Source organism: Lathyrus oleraceus, chromosome 2 (assembly GCF_024323335.1).
Source record: "Lathyrus oleraceus cultivar Zhongwan6 chromosome 2, CAAS_Psat_ZW6_1.0, whole genome shotgun sequence".
Classification (NCBI taxonomy): Eukaryota; Viridiplantae; Streptophyta; class Magnoliopsida; order Fabales; family Fabaceae; genus Lathyrus; species Lathyrus oleraceus.
Genome location: NC_066580.1, coordinates 159,607,642 through 159,626,109, shown reverse-complemented (window position 1 = coordinate 159,626,109; position 18,468 = coordinate 159,607,642). Strand labels below are relative to the sequence as shown.

Sequence of the window (18,468 nt, the reverse complement as noted above, 5' to 3'; positions counted from 1 at the left end):
TTCAAATTCAACTTGCAAGGGCATGTGCCAAAAGGAAACATTATAGGTCATTTTGGGCCATTACCATTGAACAAGCAATTTTCCTCAACTTCTAAAATGCATAATTCCTTCATGCCAAATCCAAATAAGGTCAAATTTTTGACCATATTGAATAGGATTGAAAGAGATACAACTTTGATGAAGGAACATTTTCCATTTGAAGCTCATAACAAAAGTTATTCAAGGTGGAAGAAGTGGATATTTGACTTGGTACTTAGAATTTTTTTAATTATGTTTGATTTCCCAAACTTCCACCTCAGAATTCATCATGATTGTGATGGCATTGCACAGACCATCTGATCATGAATCCACGTTTTAATCCAGGCCTTTGCTTTTGAATACCACGCGTGTACACGCGTTGACTAAGGTGTTTATTGGAAGCGCACGCTTGGCCATCAGATCTGCCACCTCAATTAATGAGGGAGATCTGATGACCCTTGATTTTTCACATTTTCTGATTTTTCATTCAATTACCTTATTTTGTTTAATTCATAATAAATCAATTTTTAATCCAAAAAATATGGGACTTTCACTATAAATCTTTAAATATTTTTTTCTTCCATATTCAGAATTAAAATTATTTTTTGGATTGATTTTGGTATTTTTCATGAATTAAATGTTTGTGTGCATATTTTAAATTGTTTAAAAATACTTCTGACTTTTTAAAAATTGTGAAATTTTTTGTCTAAGGTCCTTTGACCTTATTTGACATAGGATAAATCCATTGGCCATTTATTTGGTGTTTTGAAGGGATTTTAAGTTTTGTTCAATCTAAAATGTATTTTAATTCATTTTTAATGTGATTTTTAATTGATTAAATGTTTAAAAATATTGTTGAGCCTCTTTTATGGTCTTGTGATGTTTGACTTTCTGTTTGGGCCTTGGTCATGCTTGATTTGACTTTTGTTGGATCAAAATCATTGAATTTAGGGGATTGATGAAATATATATATCATCTCCCAAAATGAATGAATGGTTTTGATTTGATGAAATTCCTCTCATGACCAATTTTTGTTTCTACCTTCATGTCCTTCTTCATCTTCACCCCCATTCTTTCTCATTCCCTTATTTGACCAAATGTCTAAAGGCTAATTGATTCATCAATGACCTTGTGTCAAATGAATCAATACAAGTATGATTGAGATAGGTCCTTCCCATTTTATTTTAGTGTGTGCTATGTTTTAGGAGTTTGGTTCTTTGTGCCAAATCTCTAACATGCATTAACACCTATATATTTATTGCCCGACCTCAGATAGTTGTGACTTCTACATAAGTTCAATTACGATTGCTTAACATAGAGCTAAATTTGACCCTTAAGGTATAACATTCTAGTAAGTGAGATTGTAAGTCTCCCATTATTCATGGCATTGTATGGAGATTTGACCTTTTTTTCCTTCCATGAGAGCTAGTGGCATACTTGTTGAATTATCCAAGTTGGAGCCCTTCTCATGGAAGATGTCTTGGTTTAAGGATTCATACTTGTGAATGAATGGTTGAGTGTTCTCCAAAGAATTACTTAATCAATTAAAATTCACCACTAACATTTGACTAACCATTGACTAACTTTTATTAATATGGCTTTACTTTCAAGTTATTTACTATTATGCAATTTAAATTTCAGTCATTTATCATCCATTGCCATTTACATTTCATATAACTTGTTTATGTTTCAAGTCCTTTTCACTTTGCTTATTTGAGTCATATCTTGTGATTGTATATATTGTTTGTTTGCTTTTTATTTTGTTTGTGGTCTTAGGACCTTAAAACATTTAATAACAAGAAAAACCCTAAAAAACATTTGGTGGACTGCTAACCTTGATCTGAACTTTTGGACTTAGGATTAGGCAACATTACTTATGCTAAAAGACTTGTCCAATGCCAACATTTTGAGGCTGAGCTATCTCTGATTTTACCTTTATCTGATGCAAGACCTTTGGGTGTTCTGGATTCATCTGCTACCATGTCTTTGTGCTTAATTGCTTATTTTGCTGTTTGTATGTGTCTGATTTTTTGTTCTGAGTTGCTTAAGGAATATTTCATCTGATACTTTGGAAGACAATGAAAACTGCTAGTTATTGGAGTGCTTGCTTGGATATGACTATCTTTATTTGATGCCTTGATCTTCATGATGTCTGGATATTGCTCTTTGCTTGTTGATTATTGTTTGATTAAAGTCCAAAGGAAAATGGGTTTCTATATGACATTCTTGTCTGTTGGATTGTATCCAATTGGTCAGATCTTTTCAACTCTTAACGTTTAAATTTATGCTTAGGATAGCCTCTTCATCTCCTCCCATTTCTTTAATTTTAAAATCTCTCCCTCCTTTCAAAAACTTTCTTTACTTGTGATTTCAAGCTTAGACATGTTTAATGATTAGAAACTTTGGCCTTATGCCAAAGAATTTTAAAACTTTTTTCTTAAATCAAACTTGTAAATAAACTTAACCATATTGACTTAAATTTCAAAAGACAAAAAGAACTAATAACTACACTTAAATTTTTGGCCTTTTTTCCTTTTCCTTATTAAACTTTTGTTAAAAGCAATTCACCAACGTATTTGAAATTTTTACCATGAACTACGGGGATTTGATCCCTCATTTTTTATGTTGGTACGTAGGCATAAGACTGAAGGCATTACGCCAAATAAGGGAATAGAGGGCGCTTATTTTGGCCTATAACAGCGCTTTTAAGCGCCCTCTAATCTGGCGCTGGCATAGGTAAAGACATCGCTTTGTTTTCCTGGAGAAAGCGCCCTCTAAAGTTGTCAATGTAAAGTGTTTAGAGGGCGCTTTCAGGAAAAAGCGCCCTCTAAAGTTGTCAATGTAAAGTGTTTAGAGGGCGCTTTCAGGAAAAAGCGCCCTCTAAAGTTGTCAATGTAAAGTGTTTAGAGGGCGCTTTGAGGAAAAAGCGCCCTCTAAAGTTGACAATGTAAAGTGTTTAGAGGGCGCTTTCAGGAAAAAGCGCCCTCTAAAGTTGTCAATGTAAAGTGTTTAGAGGGCGCTTTCTGGACAAAGCGCCCTCTAAAGTGTTAGTTATTTTAAAAAAAATTGTTTGAAAAACAGTGGATATTTAATTGGTAACCTGTTCGCATGCTGCAAAAGTGTAAAATTCATATTGATTTCATCCTTTAATTCAATGTTATACACCATTAATCCATTGATATATACAACATGAATCCATTTATATACAACATTAATCCTCCATATATACAACATTAATATATGATTCTTTGATCAACAATATACAACAACATATTCATGATTTAGTAAAATTACAACAACAATATACAACATATATACAACAACAGCATACAACAACAACATTCCATACATATATGTACAACAATATACAACCTAGCTATATGATTCTTTGATCAAAAATGAATTGACACAATTCATCCTTGATTTCATCCAAATTTGCTCTTGAGTAAGTTTTGTATTCCTCAAAGTACTACAATTAAGAGAATAAAACATATTCATGATTTAGTAACAAATTAGATGAAATATCCGATAATATTAAAATAAACCCTAAGTTATTATTCCATACCATTTTTGGGATGTCTATACGATTCAACGCAATGATGTCTCTCATAAATCTCATTACAAAAAATCCGCAATCGACCGAATTATTTTGCTGAGGACACTACACAGAAAAACAAACAATATATATATAGTTAATTTCTTACAAACACTATTATAAGCAAAAAAACAAACACTATTATAAGCAAAAATAAGATACTTAATATATACCTGAACTCTGATCCAGGTAATGTCCTTCCTATTGCGGTATTTCTTTTTCAATCTAAATTTTATTATTGCCCTAACAAAATAAAAACGTATATTGAGATCAATCTGACAGACATAATTAAATATACAAATACACACGAATATTTAGGGGAATTTCACTTACGCGTCAACCGTCTTCTTCATACTCGGATATTTACTCCAATCACCCGATAAAGAATCGAGATAATACACTATTAGTCTCGAAAGATCCATAGCAACCAACACCCAGTGACCACTGTAAAATAAAACAAAAATTTAGATAATTGAAAATTTTCTACGTAAAAGATATACATAGATTAGAATGAAATTATTAGAAAGAAAATCTAACCCGTTTCCAGAATTAAACGGTAAAAAATACAAACTGGGTGTAGTATTATCGCCGGCCGCCATGAATCTATCGACTAGATCATTCTTTACGGATGTTGGATTATTCGTTATTAACGTTGCATTGATACGGGAAGCAGCAATAAAATTGAAACGGTTACACAATTCAGTTCCCCGCATCAATGTTACATACATATACCTTAAATAGAAACATAATAAACATTAGACTACTCATTGAAATGTGTAAATAAATTGGTCAACTAAGTAAATTATAGATTGATCGGAGTACCATATGTATGTATGAATGACAGCGATGCCCAATTCGGTGTGTTCAAAAAGTTGTTGGAAGTCCTCCTTTCCAATTATTTCGAAATGAGCAGCTCCGAAAACACCTTCATCAAAATCTATAGTACGAATGGCCCCATGCATAATATCGGACTCCTCCACCATTTTCTCAAGACGCATCATAATTTGAGATTTTGTCCCGGACGTCGTTGGAATATCCTTAGCAGCGCTTTTCAACTCGCGACCGGGAACCTAAAAATTCATATAAAATAAATCATGACTTTTTGTGATGCAACAGAATCGTTGCGTATATAATTCAATGGGTATATATATTTGTACCTCTTTTTGAGATGCAACCGACTCGATGCGTCTTGAAATCCCTTTACCAACTTTATGTGTGGGTCTTGTAGGAGTCTAACATTACCATATAATTGATTAAATATCATAATTGTAGTTGAATTGAAATGTGAATACTAAATATTCATAATCATTTAGAACATATATACCTCGGCATCAGGGAAAATTAGGTCTGACGGCCAACCAACAAAGGATCCGATTGCATCTCGCATCAACGTTGTCTCTGAAACAACGTCAGGTAATGGTAGATGGGCGTCCGTATCTAATACGAGGTCAACCGAAACTTTCATAAATCCCACCAGGAGGGGATTATGGTGAAGTAACTCACCCGAAGTGTTGTGCACTTTTCCCTTGCCAACCATGCGATAAGTTGGTGACGATAGATACAGCTGACAAGGTGAAATGCCCTAAACCAATAATAAATGTTATTGTTAACGTGTATATGTGTCAAGTAAAAAAGTGCTATTTTAATTTCATAATAACATATATAATTACCTCGGGAAATTTCGGTTGATGATTGATACTAGCTCGGTCACTAGTATCTTTTGCCTCAGAGGCGCACCTTTCCTCTCTATACCTTGCATTCTCGTTTTGCAGTTGGAGTACTTGTGCCCTTAACTCCGCCAAGGTCTCCATCACCTCTTTGTTGGTAGGATTTTTTGTTTTTGTTTTTTTATAAAATGACGACGGAGTCACACCAAAACCCTTACCCCTCACACGACCGGAATACTCAGGAACATTTAGTACTCGACTAAGTACGCTCCTGCAATCCTGGACCTCGGTTGAAGGTACGGTTTGGGATAAAGTCTCCTGAAATATTATTAGAGGAGATTAAAAATGAATTATATGTCTAACAAATTTTTCGATATAATTAAAGAAATAATGTTACATATACTTACACATTCGTCATAAACATTTTGGACCGCTTCAACGACAGCCCCATCCTTCCCAACCCGAGCAGCCTTCCATAATACGTGGTCCGGAAGAGATGTTGCGTCACTTTTCTCCTCGGCTAGCTACACATTGAATTAGATTATAAGATCATCAATTATAACATATTGTGACAATGTATAAGCTCATAGCATTTGAATATACTCACAATTCTTTGTTGTAACCGTGCATAACCCGTACGCCCTTTTTTGTACGGATACGCGGGTTTTGATGCCCTTTTCCTATTTTTGTCGCTTACTTCCTGGATAAAAAAGTTTAAGGCATATTAGAACCAAGTAACTTAACAATTGTATAATACCATAATTAATAGACATTACATGAAATTTTTCGTTTCTTCGTTTGGCGACAAAGTTATCCCATTCATCGGCTGAAATAATCTCGGCATACTTCATTGGCCGTTCTCCTTCAACAAATTTTCCTTCCTCATCCTTGAGAAATTTGTTGCACAAAAAGGATCGAAATCCTCGGAGTCTTTTTCCGGCCAATTGAATACAATATTTTTGCCGGCTTTCATTGATGTGAAAGGATCTCTAAAAAACATACAAATGGAGTGTGTTATTATAAAGTAATATTATAACAATATATGGTTAACAAATAGTCAACAAAAAAAACATATAACAATATATGGTAAGTACCTGTATCTCCGACCATATTTTTTCCTTGCCAACCTTCAAGTCCGGACTTCTCCAATTATCACATGTAATCGGAATATGTTGGCGAACAAGGAAACCAATGTAACTTGCCAACATTGAACCGTTAGGCTCAATTAGTTGGTCTTCAACACTCCAATGTACTTCAAATTTTACACCCTTGTCTCTTGCACGAATGATTGACTTCATAACAGTCAATCCTCGTTTGATTTCTTTTTCAACATTATTACGTGATTCATTCGCGGCATGGGTATCGTCTTGGTTAGCCATTTTATCTGTAATATAGAAATGATTCAATAAGACCCAAGTAAGACAATGATTCAATACGTGAACACATTCATATACCTTCCATTTCTCTCATGTTACAACAATCTAAACTCTTTTTTTTTTTATCATTATTGAATACAAACTCACACACACCTACTGCATGCAAAAGACCAATGCAAACTTATGGTGTTTGGAACATGAACAAACTTGCATCCATAATCATCAAACTTCCAAGCACAAGCTCAAACACACTTCAAATATATCAGTTTTCAATCAGAAATAAAAAACTCAGTCTGCCCTAAAAAATATTAATCAACATAATGCACAAAATGAAAAACTAAGTTTAGAAAATGCCCTAATCAAACACATGAAGAAAGTGAACGGTAACGATGGAGAAGAGAAATACCTTAAAGGTGACGGTAACGATGGAGAAGAAAGTGAACAGTGACGGTGGAAGAGGATAACGCAGTGAACGTGAACGGTGAGGGAGGGAGAACGAACGGCGACGATGACGGTGAGGGAGGGAGAACGAACGGAGGACGAGAGTAATCGCAGTAGAGAGTAATAGCAGTTGAGAGAAAACCCAGTTACGTAAACGAAATAGCTTATAGAGAGGGAAAATAAAGAGACATGCAGTATATGTTATAATTTTAATGTTTACTAAAGGGGACCTTAGAGGGCGCTTTTTTAAAAAAAGCGCCCTCTAAAGGGGGCCTAAGAGGGCGCTTCTGAAAGCGCTCTCTAAGGCTTTCCAAAAGCGCCTTCTAAACTGGAAATGTACATGGACTTAGAGAGCGCTTTTTCAAAAGCGCCCTCTAAGGGTAACCTTAGAGGGCGCTTTCACAGAAGCGCCCTCTATTGTTGTCCCTCCATTTTTTTTTTGGCTTCACTTTAGAGGGCGCTTTGTTACAAAAGCGCCCTCTAAAGGGGGCCTAAGAGGGCGCTTCTAAAAGCGCTCTCTAAGGCTTTCCAAAAGCGCCTTATAAACTGGAAATGTACATGGACATAGAGAGCGCTTTTTTAGAAGCGCCCTCTAAGGTTACCCTTAGAGGGCGCTTTCAATAAAGCGTCCTCTATTGGTGTCCCTCCATTTCCTCATTATTTTTTCGCTTCACTTTAGAGTGTGCTTTGTTACAAAAGCGCCCTCTAAAGTGCGCTGTCTATTCTAGTAGTATGCTCCTTATTTTTTCTCTTCACTTTAGAGTGTGCTTTTGTAATAAAGCGCCCTCTAAGGGGCGCTGTCTATTCAAGTTTTTGGCGTAGTGAGGTCTTGTCAAACACAAAAATATAATAAATGAATTCTTTTCTCATCCCCACACTCCATCTTATCAAACATCTTTTATACCAAAAACATATGCACACATAAAAAAGGGCTCCATAGGAGTACCTAGGACACTTTGGGTGCTAACATATTCCCTCTATGTAACCAACCCCCTTACCTGTAATCTCTGGCATTTTATTAGTTTTGATTTGAAAACTCCTTATCTTTGGGTTTTGTTCGTACTTTTCCCTTTCCCTTTGAAAACAATAAAAGCGCAGTGGCGACTCTGGTTTTATTAACGCCAAGTTTATCCATAGCTTGATGATCATGAATTTACCACTACAAAAATTAAATGGTGACTCTGCTGGGGAGTAGTCCTCAATGGGTTTAGCCTACTTTTTTTATGTGTATATATTTGTATATTTGATGTTTATATCTGTTATTTATGTGATATAATCTATTTGTTGTGCTTGGTGATCTCTGTGTGGTGAGATAAGTTCTAACCCGAACTTGAGTGCAATTAAGATAGGAGGATGGTATAGTCGTGTTCAACTTGTGTGGAGTAGTCCTTAACAAGTTGTCTTGAGACCCATCTACTTAGTGGAGACCTCTTTAGAGTTACTAATGTCACACAAGTTATTTGTGGATATGCATTACTTTCTCCAAATTTGGGGTCCGAGAAGCTGAGGACCGTAGAACATTTAACCCAACTTGGCCTATTTAGGACGTAGTGTGGAGATTGGTAAAGTGTAGACTTGATAACAGTTGTTACACGATACTACACTCAGACGAGTTTCTCTTGATAATATTATGGGTTGATGAGTCAGTCATCCTAACCTATAATATCCAATAGATGGGATTAAGACTCTGGGCATTTTTTTAGAACATGATCTACAAGTTTTATCCTTAGTACACTCCTTTGGGACAGTTCTTAACCCGACTCCATGCTCGTGACTCACAACAAACCCTTTGATTCTTGGTTGATCCAATCAAGTCTCATCAGTATCAATGGAACTTGGGTGTTGATAAGGTGAAAACTATAATCCACCAGAATGGATGATTGATCTTGATGATGACTTGATCCATCCCTTGACCTTTGCTTGTGTTTGCCTTGTGTATGATCCATTGTTTGTGATTGTTGCATTCATGCATACATGCACATCATAACATTCATCACAGGAAAATAAGTTTCAAGGAAACTAAGGTCTTATTTGTAAATATTTTCAGACGATGGATTATGGACGAAGGAACACTAAGAAGTACAGTTTTAAATGTCCTGATTTGAAAGACTAAGGAAGTTGTCATCCTTTGTATTAGATCCCTTGGACTTCGAGCAACGTCATGGGAGTCTCTTGTATGTATTATCTGCTGATGTGGTTGAAGGGCTTCTGAGTGTTTTGGTTCAGTTTTATGACCCTCTCTACCGGTGCTTCACTTTTCATGATTATCAACTTGTGCCTATGTTAGAGGAGTATGCCCATCTCTTGGGAATACCTGTATCTGACAAGGTGCCTTTCAGTGGATTGTAGGAGATTCCCAGATCTCATGTCATAGCTGAAGCTCTTCATTTGAAGAAATATGAGATTGATGCTCATTTGGTGAAGAAAGGAGGTATTATTGGGTTGACTTCTGAGTTCATCATTGGTAAAGCTACTGTTTTTGCTCAGGCAGGTAGCATTGATGCTTTTGAAGTTATTTTTGTGTTGCTCATCTATGGTTTAGCCTTGTTCCTTAATATTGAAGGTTTTGTTGACATGTATTTCTCTTTGCATTTGAGGAATTCTAAAAGTGGTGGGACTATTGTGTGTTGTGTTCCTCTTTTGTACAAGTGGTTTATTTCGCACTTGCCTTAGACACCTGCTTTTTTGGAGAACAAGCAATGTCTATGATGGTCTCAGAGACTTACGTCTCTCACTAATGATGATATTGTTTGGTATGATTCTGCACTGAGTAGCTTGGATACTATTGATAGTTGTGGTGAGTTCTCTAATATGCCTCTCATTGGTACACAAGGAGGAATTAACTACAACCATGTTTTGGCTCGTCGTCAACTTGGGTTCCCATTAAAAGAAAAACCTAATAACACTCAGTTAAAAGGTTTATTTTATCAAAAGGGTAAAGATCCCCAATAGTTGAAGAAAAAGATGGTGCATGTTTGGCATAATGTGCATAGGAAAGGAAGATCTGAGCTTGGTCCATGCAACTATGTAGCTTTGGAAGCTTACACCATTTGGGAGAAGAAGAGAGCTTTGGAGCTAAAGATGCCATACGCTTGCGAAAGACCTACGTCTGTGGTTGTGGATGAGCCATCAAATCTCCCTAACTAAGATGTATGGGAGTTGGAAGACGCACTTGCCATGATGAAACAAAAGAGAGATATGTGGGAAGAGAGGTTCCATGCTTTGATCCGAAAGCATGAAGAGTTGCAGCTTGAGTCTAAGGACAAGGATGCACTTATTGAGATTCTTGAAGACCGTGCAGTGAAGAGACAGAGAGAGCCAGAGGGTTTATCTTCCTCTAGCATGCCTCAACCTTCTGGTGCTTGGGGAATGCCTCCAAATTTTATGCCGAAAGGGTATGCAACCACCTTTGCTTCTATGCAGGCATCTAGCCCGGTCATGTCAGTGCCACCTTCTGTTATTCACACTCTTCCTCGTGTTGAGGACACTTATCTACCACTCTGAGCCTTTTGAAGGTCCAAACGTCTCCAAGAAGATGGATGAGATGAAATATCAATTCCTTGAGTTGTGCAAAGAATTGAAAACTCTGAGAGGGAAAGATTTGTTTGGGAAGTGTGCTGCTGAACTCTGCTTGGTCCCCAATGTCAAGATCCCGGTGAAATTCAAGGTCCCAGACTTTGAAAAGTACAAAGGGAATACTTGTCCGCTAAGCCATCTTGTTATGTATGCCAGGAAAATGTCAACTCGAACTGATAATGATAAGCTGTTGATTCACTATTTCCAATACAGTTTAACTGGAGCTGCCTTGAGGTGGTAAATGGGTCTGGACAGTGCAAGCATCTGTACTTTCAACGACTTGGGTGAAGCCTTTGTCAAGCAGTATAAGTATAATGTAAATATGGCGCCTGATAGAGACCAGTTGAGGTCGATATCTTAGAAGGATAAGGAGACATTTAAAGAATATTCCTAGAGGTGGAGAGAGTTGGTTGCTCAAATAAGTCCACCTCTTTAAGAGAAGGAGATGACTAAGACCTTCTTGAAAACACTGAGTTAGTTTTACTACGAACGTATGATTGCAAGTTCCCCCAATGATTTTACCGAAATGGTAAGTATGGGGATGAGGCTAGAAGAAGGAGTCCGTGAAGGACGTTTGACTAAAGAAGAGGCGTCAGCTAGCAAGAAATACAGTGGTAATTTCTCCAAGAGGAAGGAAGGAAAAGCTAATTCAGTATCGCTGGGGAGGCAGAGGAGGCCTTATGTCAGAAAAAGTTCTCAACCCCGTCAACATAAACACCAAGTTTCTTCAGTAATTCCGGTTTTTTCTAACAATCCCAACAATCAATCAGTTCCAATTCAACATCAACAACAGCCACAACAAAGAACCAACTACAACAGCAACAATAATCACCAACAAAATTTTGAGAGGAAAAAGGTCTCCTTTGACCCTATTCCTATGACATATGAAAACTTATACCCGTCATTGATCCTCAAGAATCTCATTCAGCCAAGAAACCCTCCGCAAATTCATGAGCCACTTGCATGGTGGTTCAAGCCTGATCTTCATTGTGCTTTTCACCAGGGAGCCTCTGGTCATGATATAAAGAACTGATATCCATTGAAATATGAAGTTCAAAAGCTCGTGAAGAGTCGTATGATGTCCTTTGACGATAAAGCGCCTAATGTGAAAGTCAATCTATTGCCTGCTCATAGTAACCCGTCTGTCAATATGGTGGACGACTGTCCAGGGAATTTTAGAGTTTTTGATGTACGACGTATCTGAAGATATCTGGTGGAGATGCATAAAACTTTATTTTTGATTAGTGATTGTGAACATGACCATGATGGTTGTGTTATTTGCAGTCTGAACCCCCGTGGGTGTATGGTTGTCAAGAGAAATATCTAGAAGTTGATGGATGAGAATGTAATCCAGATTCAACAGTCGAGAGATATGGGAGATAATGTGAATGTCATTATACTAGTGTTCAAACCCCTGAGCGGTTAGTCATTCATTTTGATAGCAACAACAACAATAATGTCAATTGATTGGTATCGCCATTAGTTATACGGTTAGCAGGCCCTGTCCCTTATGCATCCGATAAAGTTGTGCCATATCAGTATAATGCCACTATGATTGAAAATGGTCAAGAGGTTCCTCTACCAGTTGCAGACTCAGTGGTAAATATTGCAGATATAACAAAGGTAACCCGTAATGGTTGTATGTTTAGTCCAGTGTTTCCGAATATTATGGAAGATGTATCAGTGGGTAAGAAGACAGAGATTCTTGTAGTGAATTCGGTTAATGCTCCAATGTGTCAGTCTGGTGAATCCAGAAAATTGAAGACTAACGATGATGAGCTGTTAAGGTTAATCAAGAGAAGTGAATTCAATGTTGCAGAGCAGCTGCTTCAGACTCCGTCAAAAATCTGTATGCTGTCATTGTTGATGAATTCTGAAGCGCACAGAGAAGCATTGCAGAGTGTGTTGGAACATGCCTATGTAGAGCATGATGTAACTGTGGATCAGTTTGACCACATAGTTGCCAACATCACTTCTTGTAATAATATGAGTTTTGTGATGAAGAGATTCCTGAGGAAGGAAGAAATCACAATTTGCAACTACATATTTCGATGAATTGCAAGGAGGATGCTTTGTCCAACATTTTGGTTGATACATGATCATTGCTGAACATGTTGCCGAAGTCAACTCTATCCAGAATTTCTTATCAAGGCTCCCCGATAAGGTACAACGACGTGGTTGTCAAAGCATTTGACAATTCTCGTAAAACTGTCATTGGAGAAGTAGACCTTCCGATGAAGATAGGTTCGAGTGATTTCCAAATTACTTTTCAAGTAATGGATATCCACCCAGCCTATAGCTGCTTATTGGGAAGGCCATGGATTCATGAAGTTGGAGATGTGACATCTACTCTTCACCAAAGACTGAAATTTGTGAAGAACGACAAGCTTGTCGTTGTTGGTGGAGAGAAGGCATTGTTGGTGAGCCATTGGTCATCTTTCACATATGTTGATTCTGAGGAGGAGGTTGAAATGATGTTCCAAGCCTTATCTATTGCTGATGAATTAAAGAAAACTGGGGCACCCATGTCTTCTTTGAAAGACGTGCAAGAAGCTATTCAGGCTGGCAATATTGACAAGTGGGGCCGTGTTGTGGAGATCGCTAAGAACAAGAACAAAGCCGGACTCAGATTTCAACCAGGGCCATTCAACGCCAATGTTAAGGTTATGCAACCAATATTCCCCAATGGAGGGTTCATTCATGGGAATGATCAACACTCAGCTGCCATTATTATAGACAATGGTGACGAAGACGAAACTTGCACCAACTTTGTGACACATGGCAAGACTTGCAACAAATAGATTGTCGTTGATGTTCCTATTGTTATTCACGGTTCTAAGTAATTTGTTTTCATTTATTTTAAGAAAAATCCTTCCCCTATGCATAAGGGAGAAGTGAACATTGTTGGGCATTTTCCTTATTATCATCAATGAAATGCAATTTTATTCATCCACATCTATAATGTTTATTGTTTACTTTTTTGCTTTTTTTGAAAATCACAAAAAACATAAATAAATATTAATCTTTCATCTATATAATACTTGTTTGGACTCCACTTCTCTAAAATCAAAATATCAAATCATTATGCAGGTTGGTTCTCAAACCCATTGAATATAATGATCCTACTCCCTCTCCAAACTTTGATTTCCCCATGTTTGAAGTTGAGGAAGAGATTGATGACGAAGAAATATCTGTTGAGTTATCCTGTTTGCTTGAGTACGAGGAGAAAACCATTCAGTCGTTCAAAGAGCAGATTGAATTAGTCAACTTGGGTTCTGAGGATGATGTGAAGGAACTCAAGATTGGGTCTCAACTGTGTCCAGAAGCTAAGAATGGGTTGATTGATCTTCTTCGAGATTATTCAGATGTGTTTTCTTGGTCCTATCAAGACATGCCTGGGTTGGATTCTAAAATTGTGGAGCATAGATTGCTGTTGAAGCCAGAATACCCACCGGTCAAGCAGAAGTTGAGAAGAACTCATCCTGATATGGCAGTGAAGATTAATGAGGAAGTACATAAGCAAATTGATGATGGTTTTCTTGTTACCTCCGAGTATCCGCAGTTGGTGGCCAACATTGTACCTGTTCCTAAGAAAGATGGAAAAGTCAGCATGTGTGTTGATTACAGAGATTTGAATAAAGTCAGCATGAAAGATGATTTTCTTCTGCCACACATCGATATGTTGGTAGACAATATAACTAAATTCAAAGTCTTTTCGTTTATGGATGGATTTTTTGGTTACAATCAAATCAAGATGGCACCTGAAGATATGGAGAAGACCATATTCATTGCACCATGGGGAACATTATGTTATAGAGTGATGCCTTTAGGTTAAAGAATGTTGGTGCAAACGTACCAGAGAGCTATGACCACTCTTTTTCATGATATGATGCATAAATAGATTGAAGTCTATGTTGATGACATGATTGCCAAATAAAGTGATGAATAAAAGCATGTTGAGCATTTATTGAAGTTATTCCAACGTTTGAGGAAGTATAAACTCCACTTGAATCCCAATAAGTGTACTTTTGGTGTTCGTTCTGGTAAGTTATTGGGCTTTATTGTCAACGAGAAGGGTATTGAAGTTGATCCTGCCAAGGTCAAAGCAATACAAGAGATGTTTGCGCCCAAAACCGAAAAGCAAGTCAATGGTTTTCTCGTCCGCTTGAACTATATCTCAAGATTTATATGGCATATGACTGCCACATGTGCGCCAACATTCAAGCACCTTCAGAAAGATCGGTCTTGTGATTGGACCGAAGATTTCCATAAAGCTTTTGATAGTATCAAAGAGTATCTACTTGAGCCTCCAATTCTGTCTCCGCCTATTGAAGGAAGACCTTTGATCATGTATTTGATTGTGCTTGATGAGAGTATGGGTTGTGTTCTTGGTCAGCAAGATGGATTTGGGAAGGAAAAATATGCAATTTACTACCTCAGTAAGAAGTTCACCGATTGTGAGACTCGGTATTCTATGCTTGAGAAGACATGTTGCATATTGGCTTGGGCTACTAAGCGTCTGCGCCAGTATATGTTGAATCATACTACTTGTTTGATATCCAAAATGGATCCAATCAAGTACATTTTTGAGAAACCTGCTTTAACTGGGAGGATTTCCCTTTGGCAGATGTTGTTATCTGAGTATGATATTGAATACCGATCTCAAAAAGCTATTAAAAAGGTAGTGTCTTGGCTGACCATTTGGCTCACCAACCGATTGAAGATTATCAGTCAGTGCAGTATGACTTTCCAGACGAAGATATTTTTTACTTGAAGATGAAAGATTGTGATGAACCATTGCTTGAAGAAGGGCCAGAACCTGGTTCCAGTTGGGGCATGGTATTTGATGGAGCTGTTGACTCGTATGGTAATGGCATTGTGGTTATGATTATTACTCCCCAGGGCACTCATTTTCCGTTTACGACTAGATTGACCTTCAAGTGTACAAACAACATGGCCAAGTATGAAGCTTGCATTATGGGGCTTGAAGAGACCATTGATCTCAAAACTAAATATCTTGATGTCTATGGAGATTCAGCTTTGGTTGTGAACCAGATAAAAGGTGAATGGGAGATGAATCAACCCGGTTTGATACCGTATATAGATTATGCGAGGAAGATATCAACTTTATTTACAAAGGTTAAGTTTCATCATATCCCTCGAGATGAAAATCGGATGGCAGATGCTCTTGCAACGTTGGCTTCAATGATTGTGGTGAAATTTTGGATTGAAGTTCCCAATTTAACTATGATGCGTCTTGATAGGCCATCTCATGTATTTGCTGTTGAAGGAGTCAAAGATGAAAAGCCTTGGTATTTTGATATCAAATGTTTCCTCTAAAGTCAGATTTACCCGTCTGGGGCATCTTTGAAAGATAAGAAGACTTTGAGAAGATTAGCTAGCAACTTCTACCTGAATGGTGATGTGCTTTACAAGAGAAACTTCAATATGGTTTTGCTCAGATGCATGGATAGACACGAAGCAAACATGTCGATGACTGAAGTCCATAAAGGTTCCTTTGGTACTCATTCCAATGGACATGCTATGGCAAAGAAGATACTGAGAGCAGGTTACTATTGGCTGACAATGGAATCTGACTATTGCAAGTATGTGAAGAAATGCCATAAGTTTAAAATTTATGCAGATAAGATTCATGTTCCTCTGACACTGTTGAACGTCATTTCCTCTTCATGGCCCTTCTCCATGTGGGGAATTGATATGATTGGTATGATTGAGCCCAAAGCTTCGAACGGACATCGTTTCATTCTGATGGCTATTGACTACTTCACAAAGTGGGTTAAAGCGGTATCATACACAAATGTGACCAAGCAAGTTGTTGTAAGGTTTATCAAGAATCAGATTATATGTCGTTATAGTGTGCCAAGTATGATCATTACTGATAATGGATCAAACTTGAATAATAATATGGTAGAAGCCTTTTGCAAAGACTTCAAGATTACATATCATATTTCTTCTCCCTACCGACCCAAGATGAATGGGGATATTGAAGCTGGGAACAAGAACATTAAGAAGATCATTCAGAAGATGATTGTAACATACAAAGATTGGCATGAGATGCTCCCATTTGCTTTGCATGGGTACCGTACATCCATCCGCACTTCAACAGGGGCAACCCCTTTCTCTCTCGTTTATGGTATGGAAATTATGCTCCCCGTGGAGGTTGAGATCCTATCATTGTGTGTTTTAATGGAAGCCAAGTTAACAGAAGTTGAATGGTGTCAGACCAGATATGACCAGTTGAATTTTATTGAAGAGAAAAGATTGACTGCCATGTGTCATGGTCAGTTATATCAACAGAGAATGAAGAAAGCTTTTGATAAGAAGGTAAAGCCTCATGTGTTCAGAGAAGGTGACCTCGTGCTCAAGAAGATTTTATCTTTCAAACCTGATATTAAGGGCAAATGGACTCCTAATTATGAAGGCCCATATGTTGTTAAGAGATCCTTTTCAGGTGGTGCTTTGATTCTTACAACTATGGACGGTAAAGAGTTCACGTGTCCTATGAATGCCGATGTAGTCAAGAAATACTTAGCCTAAAAAAATAAAAGAACAACTCGCTAAGTTGAACACCCGAAAGGGCGGCTTAGGAAAAAAATGAGCGTCTCGGTGGATTGAAAACCTGAAAGGGCGATCTAGGCAAAAATTAGAGACATACAACATAAAATTTATCCCGATAGATTGAGTACTCCACCTTGGGGCAATCTAGGCAAAAATTAGGGATTATGGCAAGTAACTGCATCCGGTTGGTCCTGATCTTTGAACAGTTTTGAGCAAGTCATTTGGTTCTGGTTCATCATTCTCAACCAAAGACAAGAGCACAATGGATTTCAAAAGTTGGTAGGGATAGTAGTGATCATTGTATTTAATGTAGCCATTTTCCATGAAAATTATCATTTTCAAACTTTGTAAAGATCCATGGAGTCCCGTCATTGAAGAACTACCATTCTATTAAATAAAGTTGAGCTTTTATCCAATTATTTCTATTCTTATTTACTTATGTTAAATAAATTGAATTTTTATGATGATAATTTTGAAATAAATTAATGAATAATTATTTTTCTTAAAATAACAAAAGAAGTCACTTTAAGAATAACCGATTTCAGTAAGGAATGTCAACAGAAATCCGAGAACAGGTAAGTCTTGAGATGTGAAGCATTGTTGGTCTTTGCTAAATAGTTGGTTTGGTAACTTTTTCCTCCCCAACAGTTCGTTATTTATCCCCAGCTTGGTTGATGAGTTTCTCTCCGAATAAGTCATCATCCCCAGTAGAGTTGGTGGGTCTCATCTCCAATTGAGTTGGTGATTGGTCTCCTTTGCAAATCCATATTCCCCAGCTGAGGTCCAATTATCTTTGTCTTGTAATTGGTTTATTTTGCAATTTCCAAGAAGAATTTGTTCATTAAGGAGTGTGACAGTCTTTGTCACAGCACCCCCAACGTTTGCTCGATTCCTCACTCAGAGTTTTATCTCTTGTATTTCCCGATGGAGTTCATCTTCCGATAGAAGATCCCTCATTCCCGGTAGCGTTTGATTCTGAGTAGTATTTTAATTCTGTCCCCTGCAAGGTTGTCTCCCATTTGACATGGTGTTGACTTAAAATCCACCGCAGTATTGACAATTTGGATCCTCAGCAAATCTTTCTCTATCCTCGGCATGTTTGGTGGATCATCCTTCAGCAATGCTCTCTTTTCGCAGAGTTTGCCGTGATTGATTAGAAGCATGTTCTCCATGTCTTTCCCCCAGCCATAGTTGATTTATTCGAAGCTAGATGATT

At 37.4% G+C, this 18,468-nt stretch overlaps 1 protein-coding gene across 1 annotated transcript in view; it reads left to right on the top strand.

Annotated features, from left to right (window-relative positions):
- The window catches only part of LOC127122407 (uncharacterized), a 29,664-nt gene extending 17,114 nt beyond the window's left edge, over nt 1-12,550 (top strand). Inside the window, exon 3 of the mRNA XM_051052747.1 lies at nt 12,493-12,550. Within this exon, the coding sequence (XP_050908704.1) occupies nt 12,493-12,550 (58 nt within the window). The remainder of the gene's footprint in view (nt 1-12,492) is intronic.
- The last annotated feature ends 5,918 nt before the right edge of the window (nt 12,551-18,468 follow it).